At 48.0% G+C, this 16,575-nt stretch overlaps 1 protein-coding gene across 1 annotated transcript in view; it reads left to right on the plus strand.

The window, feature by feature from the left end:
- The window catches only part of VPS25 (vacuolar protein sorting 25 homolog), a 17,633-nt gene extending 15,038 nt beyond the window's left edge, over positions 1 to 2,595 (plus strand). Inside the window, exons 5-6 of the mRNA XM_077256783.1 lie at positions 184 to 295; positions 2,018 to 2,595. Coding sequence (XP_077112898.1) covers positions 184 to 295; positions 2,018 to 2,130 — 225 coding nt within the window. The 3' untranslated portion in view covers positions 2,131 to 2,595. The remainder of the gene's footprint in view (positions 1 to 183; positions 296 to 2,017) is intronic.
- The last annotated feature ends 13,980 nt before the right edge of the window (positions 2,596 to 16,575 follow it).

Raw genomic sequence — 16,575 nt, forward strand, 5'->3', positions numbered from 1 at the left:
GAGATCGTGCTGTTGTCAGCAGGGCCAGAGGAAAAATCCTTATTCTCCAAGGGAAGAATCATCAGTGCTTAAATATTTTGTAGGAATAAAGGGGTTGTCCAAGATTAATAAAAACTCCTTGATGTAAATTTAATGGTGTAATGGGACGTAAACGACTGTGTATCTGATGACGTCCCTTTCTAGTCACCTGAACACCGCAACCAATCACAGGCCTCAGGGATCCAGGAAACAAAGAATGTGATGTCAGTAGAGAACACCGTAGCACCCTGTACTATAGTGATGGGGTTTCTGTCAGGTAATAATGCTTAATTTCTTATTTTACACCAGTAAAGTATTATTCCTGAAATTTTAAATTTCTCGAGCCTTGTGCTTGAGATTGCAGGGCTAACAGCGGGTCAGACCAGCACTGATTCACAAGTTATTTTAGGAATAATTAGTGATGAGCGAGTATACTCGTTACTCGAGATTTCCCGAGCACGCTCGGGGGTCCTCCGAGTATTTTTTTTTCTAGTGCTCGAAAATTTAGTTTTTCTTTCCGCAGCTGAATGATTTACATCTGTTAGCCAGCATTAGTACATGTGGGGATTCGCTAGCAACCAGGCAACCCCCACATGTACTTATGCTGGCTAACAGATGTAAATCATTCAGCTGCGGCAAGAAAAACTAAATTTCCGAGCACTAAAAAATACTCGGAGTACCCCCGAGCGTGCTCAGGAAATCTCGAGTAACGAGTATATTCGCTCATCACTAGGAATAATCCTTTAACTGCTTCTGAGGAATTTTTTTTTTCTTTTTTTTATTTTAACTTGGACAACCCTTTTTATGGTTTGGCTATTACAGGTTGTTGTGTTTGTTTGTTTTTTTTGTTTTTGTTTTTTTTTTCCTTTCTCTTTTGTTTGAGGTCATAACTAGGGTTGAGCGACCTTTAGTTTTTTAGGGTCGAGTCGGGTTTTGTAAAACCCGACTGTCTTAAAAGTCGAGTCGAGTGAAATCGGCCGACCACAGTGAAAAGTCGGGTTTCGGCCGAAACACGAAACCCAGTGAAGATATATATATTTTTTTTTTCTCCTCTCTCCCTCTCTCTCCCTCTCTCTCCCCCTCTCTCCCCCTCTCTCCCCCCCTCTCCCCCCCTCTCCCCCCCTCTCCCCCCCTCTCCCCCCCTCTCCCCCCCTCTCCCCCCCTCTCCCCCCCTCTCCCCCCCTCTCCCCCCCTCTCCCCCCCTCTCCCCCCCTCTCCCCCCCTCTCCCCCCCTCTCCCCCCCTCTCCCCCTCCGTCCCAGAACAGAAAATTTCGATTTACACATTCCAAATCGCTACTGCGCACAAGCGATAACATGACGATAGGCGTTCACTCCCCTAACACCTATGTCATCACTCTGCCCACGCTCATTCATTGGCTGAAAAAATGGCGCAAATCGCGTCATACGAAACGCGACTTTGGCGCCAAGATCGCGTACCGCATGGCCGACCCCCACACAGGGATCGGGTCGGGTTTCATGAGACGCCGACTTTGCCAAAAGTCGGCGACTTATGAAAATGAACAACCCGTTTCGCTCAACCCTAGTCATAACATTTCTGTGGATTTTACATTTAAGTGAGCCATTCAAAGGGGCATTGCTTACCGAAAACAGCTACTTGTCATGACATCCGCCATAGGCAGTGCTGATCTGGGCCTGCTAACAACCATCAGCTCTTCTATGCTGGGCGACTAGTGCCGCTGTAACAGGAGAGACGACCTCATTCATATCTTCCATAACATTGAATAAGGAGAGCTGCACATACGCTGGCATCTCTCCAGTTATTTTGTCCATTATACCTGTGGAATTGTGGGATCCCTACTCTGGAGATAGGTGTGGCTCCTAGAAGAGGGCACCGCATTTGTAAGGTATTCACGGCAAATCCTGTATGTGATGAGACAACCCCTTTAATATAAAATGAGGATCCTTGGGTTCAGGGGAAGACCTGCCATTAAGCTTGTGCTCGCTAGTGATAATAGTCCTAATATGTTTTGTGTTTAGATTTCCACGGGTTGGATGAAGCCATGCTCCTCAGATCATTGGAAGCCCTGCAGCTGGAACACAAAGCAGAGATCATAACACTAAACGACAGCAAGGGTGTGAAGTTCTTTTAATGATTATTATCCCAGTCCTGTCTGACTGTTGAACAGGCCTTAAACTATTTTATACAGGAGCATATTGAGATCTCCTGCCGTCTGCTGGACTATTGTGTATATTACAAGGTGCCAGTCTCGGCCTTGTAACAGCGGTACTCTTTGGATATTTCTGCTGACGAATGACGTCCTATTTTTACTCCGCATTCAGTGTGTCTGTATATATAGAGTGATCAGGTAACACTCCTTTGGGAATACAATTTATGGCTGATGTTTGATGGGATGAATCTTCAAGGTGATATTGATTATAAATATTTGCCAATATATCAGCCCCTGCTTATTTTGATTTTACTCACAGATTTATTTTTGCCCTTGAACCATATTGGAGATATATTTTAAGGTTGCTCTCTTGCATTTGTAGACATTTTGCAAGATTGCTCACTTCATAAATCTGTATGTACATAATAAACAGGATCCATCCACCTGTCTGATATTGCTTTCTTACCAATGCTAAGATTTTGGAATGAAGAGTGTTGCATTTTTTCGTCTTTTTGTTGTTTTAAATATGCCCTTTTATATCTGTAAATTAAAGGGCATACACTAGAGGGCTAAATGTTTGAGACACAATTAGTAGTACAATCCCTTTATTCTCCTTTTATTCTCACAATGAGGGGGTTCCTCGATGATCAAAAAGTGATTGTTTCTTAACCATGTGCCGTTACGTTGATGTGTCAGTGCATCTTTATGGAGAGCTCCTGATGTGCATTCTCTATTACTTTCCTTACAGTATGGTTGTCCTTGTCTTGTTTGTTAAAACTGTTGTCGGGGATAAAAAAAAAATGCCACTCCTGATGAACGGTTGTACACAATATTGCATCTCATTTAATTCAATGGAACTGAATTGCAATACTAGGCACACACCATGGTCATGATGCTGCTTATGAAAGAAAGCGGCCATGTTTTTCTAATCATAGACAACCCCTTTAAGCAATAGTACCCCTGCCCCTTTGTTTACAGGGCTGCAGCAGTGATGTCAGATTTACAACACGTGTCCTATGCAGTCAGTCACTAGGCTCGGCATTGATGCCCAGAGAGACAGCACAAGAGACCACTGCTCCATTCAAATAGAGGATGCAGAACCCCCAATTTTTTTTGTTTTGTGAAGATTCCAGTGGATGGACCTTGAGCGATCATACATGAATAATTTTTATTAAATATAGGTCATGGTGTTCAGTAAACTTTCAATAGATAACATGGTTTTTCTAGAGTTATTGATAATGTACGTACTTACCTAACAGAGTGGGTTATTTATTACTACAAATCCAGCACATTTGCGGTTAGGGAGAATGAGAGAGCTGGGTGGCAATGCCATAAAAATGGTTGTATGTCACTTGGTGACAGCTTGACAGAAGAGGATAATTCCATTTACTATACCTACTACAACAGAAAATCACCATTCATGTTTAAAGGGACTCTTGTCACCTGAATTTGGCGGGCCCTGTTTACGGTCCGATGGGCGGTGTTTTCTGGTCTTTCATTCACCCCTTCCTTTCCCGCTGGCCGCAATATTTTCTTGAATTTGATTGTTTCCTCCGTAGAACACGTGTGCTTAATGCAATCTTGCCTTGCGCACGCGCAGTATGCTTTGCCCAACTGCGGGCAAAGCCGAAAAGCATTAGTGCGCCGGCGCACTATGTCCCGGAACACCGCTAAATACTTCCGGGACATAGTGTGCCGGCGCATGCGCACTAATGCTTTTCGGCTTTGCCCGCAGTTGGGCAAAGCATACTGCGCGTGAGCAAGGCAAGATTGCATTGCGCACGCTTGTTCTACGGAGGAAACCTAATCAAATCCAAGACAATATTGCGGCCAGCGGGAAAGGAAGGGGTGAATGAAAGACCAGAAAACACTGACTGTCAGACCGAAAATAGGGCCCGCCAAATTCAGGTGACAGAGTCCCTGTAAAGGGAACCTATCATCAGGTTTGGCTGATATAAGCTGCGGCCACGGCCTTTCAGGGCTGATATACAGCATTCTATAATGCTATAGATAAGCCCCTGATCCGACCTGAAAGATAAGAAAAATAACTTTTATTATACTCACCTGCGGGGCGGTCCGGTCCGACAGGGTATCTTCACAGTTGAGGGCAGAAAATATAGAACAAGGGAAAATACTTGGTCTATAGATGGACATACATAATTATAAGAATAAAATCTGTATTGTGACAGTGAAAAGACCCAAAAGGACCGGACTATATTGGGTGAAGAGGGACAGTTGGTACGCAATACATGAGAAAAAAATGACCAGGGCAGTCCCCGAACACAAATTAGTAATTACAACAAATGTTTTATTGGAAACCGTTAGGATCAGGGGTAACAAAACAATGATGAAAGGGCGAAGGCGGAAGCCGAAACGCGTATCACGGTGGACGCCACTCGGATGAAGGATCTCCTCTAATAGTGTATGTCTGCTGCCCCCTTTTTTTCTCTAGTTGCCTTCCACGACAGCCTCAGGAGGTTGTATCCATACCCTAATGGGGGACAGGAAGCACAAGAGGTTAAAAAGCCCCTCCCACCTCCCATTAACCAGTGTCTTTCCTGTTCCCCATGGGGCATGGAGAGGTTCCTGGTACGCTGCACAGCCGGCTCTGGCAGTGGTACCTGTAAACTTTTGCCGGGCGGTGGTGGTCGGGTCCTGGGCTTCCTCCTCCGCTTTCTGCTCCCGTCTCCTTGGATTCTGGGACCGCTGTCCTGGTCCTCCTGCGTCCCCTAGCGGGGGTAAAGCAGACCAGCGATTCCCTCCCGGAGGCCTCCCTGAGCTCTCCGGCGTCTCCCCCTCCTGTGCACGCTGTTTGGCGACCCGGAAGTCACGTGGTGCTTCGGCGCTTCACTTCCGGGTCGGGCTCTCCTGTACAGGAGCGCTGTACTTCCGGGATTCCGGACCTCTGAACGGAACGCATCCTCGCACGCCTGCCCGGGACTGTGGAGGGGGAGGGGATGGCTAATTGCCAGGCGCTGTGGCAGCTTCTATTTTCTATATAAAGCTGCAGAAGATGTCTCTCAGGTAAGCTGCTCAGACGGATACGTCTTGCCCTGCTGCTGCAGAGCCCAGCGCTCCCCAGGCCCCAGTAAGTGTGGCAGGGATGGGTCCCATTAATGGGTGGTTTTTAGTATACATTCTTATACTGCTCCCTCTCTCATTTCAGGGAGACAAGCCTAAATCCACCTCTAAGCGCAAATGCGCTACATGTAATTAAAAATTACCCTTAAAATGGGAGAAAACATTGTGCCAACCCTGTAAGGACAAAATAATCCGGGCTGAACATCCTTCACTAATTGAAAAGATACGTTCCTTGGTTAGGCAGGAGGTTCAGACCTCTATGGCCACATTTGCCCCTCCCCCGCCGCCCACCACCACCCTCACCTGGTCCATCGCTTCCCAAGAAAAGAAAAATCCATTCTCAGGTTTAATATTGCATCTACCTGTGTGGCCAGGTCTCTCTTCCGCTGGATGGAAGAATTAGAAAACCACATCTCTCAGGGAACTCCCGAGAGATGATTTATTGGACTCCTTGCCTATTTTACATAGAGCAACGGGTTTTCTTGCAGACACCTCCATGGAATCTATCCGTGTAGCCGCCAGATCCTTAGTCCAGACAAATTCAGCCAGAAGAGCACTCTGGCTCAAGATGTGGAGTGCAGATGTGACTTCAAAAATAAAATTATGCTCCATTCCCTTTAAAGGAGACTGTTTTAGGCCTTCATTAAATGATATCCTGGAAAAAGCCACGGACAGGAAAAAGACTCTTCCTGAGCAGAGACCCCCCAGAAAACGTCTTTTTTGGCCCTCCCAGGCTAAGGGCAAAGGGAAAACCGGTAGATGGAGCTATGCTAAGGGGAAACCCAAAAATATCCTTATCCCCCAGCAGTCACAACAAGAGAAACAATGACTCCGATCCAGTAGGGGGGAGGCTTTCGAACTTCATTCACAGTTGGCGGGATATCTCCAACAGCCCCTGGGTTTTAAGTGTTATCCAGCAGGGTCTTTTTATAGAGTTCGAAGCCCCCCCCCCCTCCCAGGAGTCACCTCCCCGTCATCACGGGAGACTCAAAAATTGATGATGTCAGGATTACAAGACCTGATGGCTTCGAGAGCAATTTCTATGGTCCCAGTAAACGAGCAGGGAAGGGGGCATTATTCCCGTATATTCATGGTAAAGAAGCCCGGATCATAATAAACCTAAAAGCTCTCAATCAATACATCACTTACCGCAAATTCAAAATGGAGTCAGTAAAATCAGCCATCCCTCTAATAGCTCCGCATTCACATATGGCAACATTAGATCTCAAGGATGCCTATTTTCATATCCCGATACATCCTCACAGGAAGTATCTGAGATTTGCGGTTCAGTTAAATCACAAGATTCTACATTTTCAATACAATGTTCTTCCCTTCGGGATCTCCTCGGCTCCTAGGGTTTTCTCCAGAGTCATGGCGGAAGCTGTATCTCACATCAGAAACCAAAGTGTCGCCATAGTACCGTACTTGGACGACCTTCTAATCATTGGTCCTTCCGCCGAAATTCTCAATCAGAGAGTTGCCAGAACTCTAAACATCCTACAACTCTTGGGTTGGATACCCAATCTAAAGAAATCTCATCTTTTGCCTTCAAAGATGATAAAATTTTGGGGGGTCCTGTTGGACTCAGGGAACCAAAAGTCTTTCTTACCAGAAGATCACCGGAAGAAATTGGTATCCAAAGTCCTAGATTTCAAAAAACAAAGGTCCCCTACTCTGCGGACAGCGATGTCTCTTCTAGGGTCGATGACGGCCTGCATACAATCAGTCCAGTGGGCTCAGGCCAATTCCAGAGTTCTGCAGGCACACATTCTGGAAAACTGGAATGGAAATCCAAACTTCCTAAACAGAAGAGAATACACTCCAGGGAAGGTAAAAGCCTCCTTAGCCTGGTGGGTGATCCAAACAAACCTTCTCAAAGGCGTGGACTGGGTACAAACTCCACTGGTGACAGTAACAACAGATGCCAGTCAAAGGGGCTGGGGTGCCGTTGTCGCAAGTCCCATTCCAGGGTCACTGGAATCACAAAAAAAGCTCCAGTTCCTCCAACCTCAGAGAATTGATGGCAGTGGAGAGGGCCCTTCTAGCCGCCAACAGTCTAATTGTAGGTCAACATGTCAGAGTGTACTTGGACAATATAACGACTGTAGTGCATCTCAAACACTAAGGGAGTCCAAAATTCAATTACCTGAGAGTCGTGTCAAGCAGAATTTTTTGCTGGGCAGAAAAACATCTCTCATTATCAGCAATACACCTCAAAGGGTCGGTGAATGTTCAAGCAGATCTCCTAAGTCGTCACGACTTACGACCAGGAGAATGGAACCTGAAGACAGACGTTTTCAGGTTGTTGACGAACAGATGGGGCCTTCCCGACATAGATCTGTTAGCTTCAAGTCAGAATGCACAGGTCGAGACTTATTTCTCTCTAAACCCCAGAGACAAATCTCAGGGAGTAGATGCTTTTGCCCATACATGGAGGTTCCCGTTACCGTACGTATTTCCTCCAATACCGTTGCTTGCAAAGACCCTTCGGAAGATCCGAGATGATCAGGTCCAGACTATCCTGGTAGTTCCAGCATGGCCGAAGAGGAGCTGGTACCACTTCATCAGGGAATTACAAGTGGAATTTCTACAGTCTTTCTACAAACGTCAGACGATCTTCTCCTGCAGGGTCCCTTTCATCATCCGAACCCCCAAAAATTCAAACTGGCAGCCTGGCTATTGAAGCCCAGGTGCTAAGAGCTAAAGGGCTCTCAGAATCGGTGATCTCCACTTTACAAAAATCCAGGAAACCTGTCACTAGCGCTATATATAGCAACATTTGGAAAAGGTTCTCCTCGTGGTGTCACCCTTGTAATCCTGACCCCTTCCACCCTAATATCTCACAAATATTAGACTTTTTACAAAAAGGGCTGGAATTGGGGTTAAAACCGAGTACATTAAAAGTTCAAGTATCAGCCTTGAGTTCTGTCTTTGATCAAGACCTGGCAGGTCATCGTTGGATAAAAAGGTTTTTTGTCTCAGCATCAAGCCATCATCCCAAGCAACAAATCTTTGTGCCATCATGGGACTTAAACATAGTCCTAATGGCTTATGTCCTTATGGCTCCTCCATTTGAGCCACTATCCTCTTGTTCCTCGCAGCTGCTGTCCTGCAAGACCGCCTTCTTAGTTGCCATATCCACTGCAAGACGAGTGGGGGAAATACAAGCCCTTTCAATCAGAGAACCTTATCTCAGCATAAGGGACGATTCCATTGTGTTCCGACCTGATCCATGTTTTCTTCCAAAGGCGGTGTCAGAGTTTCACCGATCACAGGATATAGTCCTTCCATCATTCTGTCACAATCCCAGAAATCCGGAAGAACATAGATTCCATACTTTGGATGTACGTCGTATAGTTTTACACTATTTGGAACAAACTAAATCTTTCAGAATTGACCAAAACCTCTTCATTCATTTATCTGGCCGAAACAAAGGCAAAAAAGTAGCGAAAAGTACTATTGCCAACTGGATAAAAAAGGCCATAACTGAAGCATATTTAGCTCAGAATGTCGCGGTACCTGCAGGCCTAAAGGATCATTCCACCAGATCTACCTCCGTCTCCTGGGCTGAAAGGGCTGGTGCATCCATGGAGCAGATTTGCAGGGCTGCAACATAGTCTTCTCTACACACATTCACTAAACATTATAGATTGGACTTCTGGTCCAACCGGGATCTAGTCTTTGGCCGGAAAGTTCTCCAGGCTGTGGTCCCTCCCTAAATACAGAATTGGTTGACATTCCTCCTGAGGCTGTCGTGGAAGGCAACTAGAGAAAATTGAATTATTCTTACCGTTAATTCGGTTTCTAGGAGCCTTCCACGACAGCGTTAATTCCCTCCCGATGTTCTTGGATATTTTTTCTGAGAACCTAAAAGGTAACCGGTGCTATGGGTTCAGTTGTAAGTCACTGGTTAATGGGAGGTGGGAGGGGCTTTTTAACCTCTTGGGCTTTCTGTCCCCCATTAGGGTATGGAGACAACCTCCTGAGGCTGTCGTGGAAGGCTCCTAGAAACCGAATTAACGGTAAGAATAATTCTATTTTTTTTTTTATCCCATTACATCATAGCCCTCACTATTAGGTGACTTTATACAAATAACCACGAGAATATGAGCACTGTCTCGCACAATGCCTTCCCCTATATTGATGTACACTGCTCAAAAAAATAAAGGGAACATGAAAATACCACATCCTAGATAGCTCTGAATTAAATATTCCAGTTGCAAGTTTTTATTCATTGCATGTGTTCAGGACAATAAAACATAACAATTATCTATGAAACTCAAAATGAATATCCCATGGAGGTCTGGATTTGAAATGATACTTAAAATGTCGTTACAGGCTGATCCAATTCCAGTGGAAATGCCTCATGACAAGGAAAAGATGCTCAGTATTGTGTGTGGCCTCCACGTGCCTGTATGACCTCGCCTGGGCATGCTCCTGATGAGGCGGTGGATGGTCTCCTGAGGGATCTCCCAGACCTGGACTAAAGTATCCGCCAACTCCTGGACAGTCTGTGGTGCAACGTGACATTGGTGGATGGAGCGAGACATGAGGTCCCAGATGTGCTCAATTGGATTCAGGTCTGGGGAACGGGCGGGCCACTCCATAGCTTCAATGCCTTCATCTTACAGGAACTGCTGACACACTCCAGCCACATGAGGTCTGGCATTGTCCTGCATTAGGAGGAACCCAGGGCCAACCACACCAGCATATGGTCTCACAAAGGGTCTGAGGATCTCATCTCGGTACCTAATGGCAGTCAGGCTACCTGTCGAGCACAGAGGGCTGTACGGCCCACCAAAGAAATGCCACCCCGCACCATTGCTGACCCACTGCCAAACCGGTCATGGTGAAGGATGTTGCAGGCAGATCGCTCTCCACCGCATCTCCAGACTCTGTCCCGTCTGTCACATGTGCTCAGTGTGAACCTGCTTTCATCTGTGAAGATACAAAAGAACACGTCCTCATATCCAATAACAGGATCCTTTCATAAGCAAGCTAAGCACCAATAGAGAACTATGAAGACACTGGATCAAAGTATAATCACTAAAAACCATGAGTTTTATTACAAAAGGTTAAAAATTAATACAGAGAATAACATCACACATACAGGTCCTTCTCAAAAAAATAGCATATAGTGTTAAATTTCATTATTTACCATAAGGTAATGATTACAATTAAACTTTCATATATTATAGATTCATTATCCACCAACTGAAATTTGTCAGGTCTTTTCTTGTTTTAATACTGATGATTTTGGCCTACAACTCCTGATAACCCAAAAAACCTGTCTCAATAAATTAGCATATCAAGAAAAGGTTCTCTAAACGACCTATTACCCTAATCTTCTGAATCAACTAATTAACTCTAAACACATGCAAAAGATACCTGAGGCTTTTAAAAACTCCCTGCCTGGTTCATTACTCAAAACCCCCATCATGGGTAAGACTAGCGACCTGACAGATGTCAAGAAGGCCATCATTGACACCCTCAAGCAAGAGGGTAAGACCCAGAAAGAAATTTCTCAACAAATAGGCTGTTCCCAGAGTGCTGTATCAAGGCACCTCAATGGTAAGTCTGTTGGAAGGAAACAATGTGGCAGAAAACGCTGTACAACGAGAAGAGGTGACCGGACCCTGAGGAAGATTGTGGAGAAGGACCGATTCCAGACCTTGGGGAACCTGAGGAAGCAGTGGACTGAGTCTGGTGTGGAAACATCCAGAGCCACCGTGCACAGGCGTGTGCAGGACATGGGCTACAGGTGCCGCATTCCCCAGGTAAAGCCACTTTTGAACCATAAACAGCGGCAGAAGCGCCTGACCTGGGCTACAGAGAAGCAGCACTGGACTGTTGCTAAGTGGTCCCAAGTACTTTTTTCTGATGAAAGCAAATTTTGCATGTCATTCGGAAATCAAGGTGCCAGAGTCTGGAGGAAGACTGGGGAGAAGGAAATGCCAAAATGCCTGAAGTCCAGTGTCAAGTACCTAGTCAGTGATGGTGTGGGGTGCCATGTCAGCTGCTGGTGTTGGTCCACTGTGTTTCATCAAGGGCAGGGTCAATGCAGCTAGCTATCAGGAGATTTTGGAGCACTTCATGCTTCCATCGGCTGAAATGCTTTATGGAGATGAAGATTTCATTTTTCAGCACGACCTGGCACCTGCTCACAGTGCCAAAACCACTGGTAAATGGTTTACTGACCATGGTATTACTGTGCTCAATTGGCCTGCCAACTCTCCTGACCTGAACCCCATAGAGAATCTGTGGGATATTGTGAAGAGAAAGTTGAGAGACGCAAGACCCAACACTCTGGATGAGCTTAAGGCCGCTATTGAAGCATCCTGGGCCTCCATAACATCTCAGCAGTGTCACAGGCTGATTGCCTCCATGCGACGCCGCATTGAAGCAGTCATTTCTGCCAAAGGATTCCCGACCAAGTATTGAGTGCATAACTGAACATTATTATTTGATGGTTTTTTGTTTGTTATTAAAAAACACTTTTATTTGATTGGACGGGTGAAATATGCTAATTTATTGAGACAGGTTTTTTGGGTTATCAGGAGTTGTAGGCCAAAATCATCAGTATTAAAACAATAAAAGACCTGACAAATTTCAGTTGGTGGATAATGAATCTATAATATATGAAAGTTTAATTGTAATCATTACATTATGGTAAATAATGAAATTTAACACTATATGCTAATTTTTTGAGAAGGACCTGTAGGTGAGACATATACAATCAAAGAGTACAGGGTCATAACAGAAGCTACAGACTAATATGACCCCCCTAGAAAAGGCACATATAAGATACAAGCAAATATCATATACTGACAACTCCCTAATTCTGCCGATAATAAGGTTAGCATGCACAGTATTTGAGCAGTCAATGACAATCAATAGTCTACACCATATAAGGGTAGACACAACAGTAAATCACTGTGTAATCACCATGCATCAGCTTGGAGAGTTATATTTACCTGTAGTCATCTTTAAACCAGGGAGAGAGGGGTCATACAGACTGAGCGCACCTCGACGCGCGTTTCACTGCAAAGGCAGCTTCGTCAGGAGGTAGGGTAACATAACTACTAAGGCCCTTACATAGTACACCATAATCCTCAGAGTGCCGGCACCTGTACAGCGGCGCATCGGCGCCATGTTGCGGCGTCACCAAGGGGTCGGCGCTCAGTGTGCGCGTCATCCGATCACACACTCCGATCATGTGACCGGGCATGTAACCAGGACGACGAAGCACAACAGAAGAGCGCCTCCCCAAAGCGGCACCACAGCGCATGCGCACCGTGCGCTCACACGTACCGGCTAGGGGAAGGTATGTATACAATCTGGATGTAAAATTAAAAACAAACAAACAAAAACAAAGTGACACACCACATAAAAAAACCCACATGCAATTGTGGACCCGCTTCCCACGTTACATAGTATATGGTGTGTACCCCTGTCCGAAAGTATCATAAGGATAATAATGTTAACAATAATGTATACTCCGATCTATACAGATTAGCGCAGAATATCCAAACACTAAAAGCAGACTAGCAGAGTAAAACACACAGAACATAATGATCCGATACAAATATTACTAATTATATAACATTCTGCATAAATATAAAGTGCTGGAATCCTCGAAGGCTTCTTGTTTTTCTTTTATATGACAGTATATTGTCAGAATACGGTCGTCTCATCCATATTGCCGAGACAACAAGTAGTATAATAGCCACCAAGAGATATTGATCAAAACTGTAGATGGAGTAGAAAAAAGGGGGAGTATGATTATTCTGATGCATGGTGATTACACAGTGATTTACTGTTGTGTCTACCCTTATATGGTGTAGACTATTGATTGTCATGGCAGACGCGGTACTGTATAAGGTGCGCGTCTCTGACTGGGGAGCACCTAGATAGAGCAGCACGGAAAGGTTGTCGGTGCCTGTTCCCCCCTGGCATCACTCCCCTTTAGTGATGCACTAATTGGAAGACCCCTGGCCGGCCAGTGGTCACTGGAGGGGAGGGGTCCTACGGCCACTCCTACAGGGGTTAAATCCAGGTGTCCGGCCAGGAACTTTCTCTTTTCCTCCCGGCGGACACCTGGAAGCATTGTCCCTTGCGTAGCTATGTCGGACCCCCTGGTCGAGGCCCTGCTGAAAGGAGTGGAACAGAGAGGTGAGCACTGGCTTCAGGCCATTATTACCGACGTCAGGGCTCACCTCCCTGGGCCTTCTCCCAACCCCGGCCTGTCCCTCCTAATCCCTTCGCCCCCGGGTCCCCCTGAGCTGTGCGCACTCACCCCCCCGCCCACGGGCCCCCCTGGTCTGTCCTCCATGGCACCGTCGCCCCCGGGTCCCATAGGTGCAGCCTCCCTCTCCCCTGGCCCCATCGGGCCTAGCTCACCATCGCTGCCTCCCGGAACGCCAGCACCCGGGGGAACGGAGGTTGGAGCGGCTCAGTGCGGTAGACGGAGGCCCCCCTCGGCGCCGCTGCAGGCACTAGGGCTCGCAGCTGCAGAGGGCCTTGGAATATCGCGAAGGAAGCGGGGCAGAGCCGGGCGTCGCACCCGGCGGGGGGCGGGCTGCGTCCCATCTCGCACTGAGCAGAATGCGGCGTTGCTTCCTACCCCGGCAGCTCCGGGGGCTGGCGGCGTGCAGGCACGCGGCGCCGGGCGGGTAGTGGCGTCCCCCCCTTCCCTGGCCGCTCCGGCGGATCTCTCAGACGCGCGGGGGGGCAGGCGTTCTGCCCGCTTGCCCCGCGCCCCGGAGCGGCTCCAGGTGGGCGAGGGGGCAGCCTCGCCGCCTCGCCGCTGCCGGCGTCTTCCGGATCCCTCCTCGAGCTCGGTCCGGGGAGCAGAGTTAGCCCCGCCCACAGACTTCCGGTCACCGCCCGCCCACTTCCGGTCCCTGCATTACAGCGCTGGGCTCAACGCCGGCCGGTCCTCGGTTGCGTTCCCTGCGGGCACAGATATGCCGCCCGCAGAGGGTAACCAGGGGGCCTGCTGGAACGGTATAGGGTCCCCAGTGCGAGCTGATCGGGCAAACCAGACCGATCAGCCCGCAGTTTGTCCACAAGGCCTGACCTCCAGCATGCCCCCGGCAGACACAGCACTGGTGCCGGCACGGGGGTATCAGGGGTCAGGCCGTAGATGTGACAGGTCAGCTGAAGAGCGCACTGTTCGGTCCAATAGGACCGATCAGTGCGCTAAACAGCTGCACAGCGGGAAGCACCGCGTAACACCATTAAACGCACCTAACACATACACAGTTACACCTCCCCCCACGGCTCAAATTCCCAATAAAAATTTTCCGTTAACGTCCGCCCCGCCAAATCCCAGCAGTGGGGCTGAACACAGTTACCTCCTGACCCCACCCCCTCTACGTAGCACGGCGGAACGGTACACGGACAGCATTCCCCCTAGTAATAACGTGAGCATCCCCCCCATTACACCGATAAATAACGGCGGACGAAGGCGTAGACGCCAAACGTCCTCCCAATCGTCCTCTAATAACTCCCGTCGCCATTCGCGCTACCCCTCTAAACGCCCCTCCCGTCACCGACGCAGACGCAGCTCCCATAGGAGCCGCCGCAGATCTCGGGCCTCAGGATGGAGGTCATCTGAAACATCCGAGACGTCCGAGGCATCGCTGAGCCCGGATAGGAGTCATCGTCCACGTGACAAACCCTCTAAATCACGGGCACCCTCTAAGGCTTTCAGCCGGGGAGAACAATCCCCCGCGGCTTCCAGCCACAACAGCCACGCAGTCGCTGAGGATAGAGCCATTAATCCGCCACAATGTGGTTGTAATCAGGCTCCAACACACGATACTCAGACCATCGGCCAGCACATCGGCCAGTCCCTCGCTGTAGCGGGAGCCAGAGTTTCCCCGTCCTGCGACATCACCCCGTCAACATCTGCGGGGGTTCCTCCAGGATCGGAGTACACTCGTCCAGAGTCACACAGCGGTGAGTGTTCCAAGGGTGGAAAGGAAATGTTACAAGAAAGGGAGCTGACTTCAGCGGTAAAGGAAATAATCCTACAGCTATCACACTCGAGCGGAAAGGTGGTGAACAATACAACACCACAGTCCGCTAGTCTACACAAAGACGCCTTCTTCTGCGGGGTCAGCCCGTTAGGCACCCATATAGATCAGGAAACTAGAGAGAAAATCTGGAGTAACGATTATATTGATATATGGTCGCTGTTATCAGCAGACCAGCAAACGGTGGATAAACCTAACGAGAGGGGTTTCGATAGGGGGAGATCGAGAATTGCATTAACCATGAATAATTGGCTCCAGGCCTTCGCAGTATTGGGCTGTATTATGGGCCAGAAACATCCGGAACGCTGCTCCGAATTGTTTATATATCAGGACATGATATATAGTTCATACAAGTCGCACGGCGGTTCAGCCTGGCGGCGGTATGATGAGGAGTTCCGCAGGCGTCTGGCCCTACAGCCCAATCTAGGCTGGGGAGTTAAAGCAACGGACGTGTGGTTGCGTTTGATGCTGTCCCAAAAGCAGCCCCCCTTTTCGGCCTCGACCACTAATTACTCCACAGCCGCAGGTCAAAACTCAGTGGTCGTGCGAAAATCCGGGGCCTGCTGGCTGTTCAACGAGGGAAACTGCCGTTTCCACACACTATGCAAATTCAGACACGATTGCTCCGCTTGCGGGGGAGGGCACCCAGCGTCAAGGTGCACTCGTCAGCCTTACAAAGCGCCCACGCGGCAGAACCCCAGTGAGCGTATCCGCGATGGCCCCCTGGTTAAATCTCTACCCCAATAAGGAAGCAGCTCAGCAGCTGCATGCAGGATTCTCCGACGGGTTTTTTATCCCATTTAGGCTAACAAGAACGCCAACCCTATCCAATAACCTAAAATCGGCTCGCGAATTCCCCGAAATACTTAGACAAAAAATTAAAAAGGAGGTAGAATTAGGAAGGCTAGCAGGCCCCTTCCAGGCGCTCCCCTTCAAAAATATGAAAATATCACCGCTTGGCATTATACCAAAAAAGGAACCCGGTAAATACCGCCTAATCCATCATTTATCTCACCCAAAGGGCGATTCGGTCAACGACGCAATTTCCCCAGAAGAAGCTTCCGTATCATACGCGTCTTTCGATAAGGCGGTAGAATTAGTCCGGGCAGCCGGACCCGGCGCCATGCTAGCCAAATCCGACATTGAATCGGCATTCCGTTTACTACCCGTGCACCCCGAATGTTTTCACCTTCTGGGCTGCAAAGTGGACCAGCTATATTACTTCGACATGTGCCTCCCGATGGGATGTTCCATCTCTTGTCACTATTTTGAGCTATTCAGCACCTTCCTAGATTGGGTAGTTCGG

Source organism: Ranitomeya variabilis, chromosome 4 (assembly GCF_051348905.1).
Source record: "Ranitomeya variabilis isolate aRanVar5 chromosome 4, aRanVar5.hap1, whole genome shotgun sequence".
NCBI lineage: Eukaryota > Metazoa > Chordata > Amphibia > Anura > Dendrobatidae > Ranitomeya > Ranitomeya variabilis.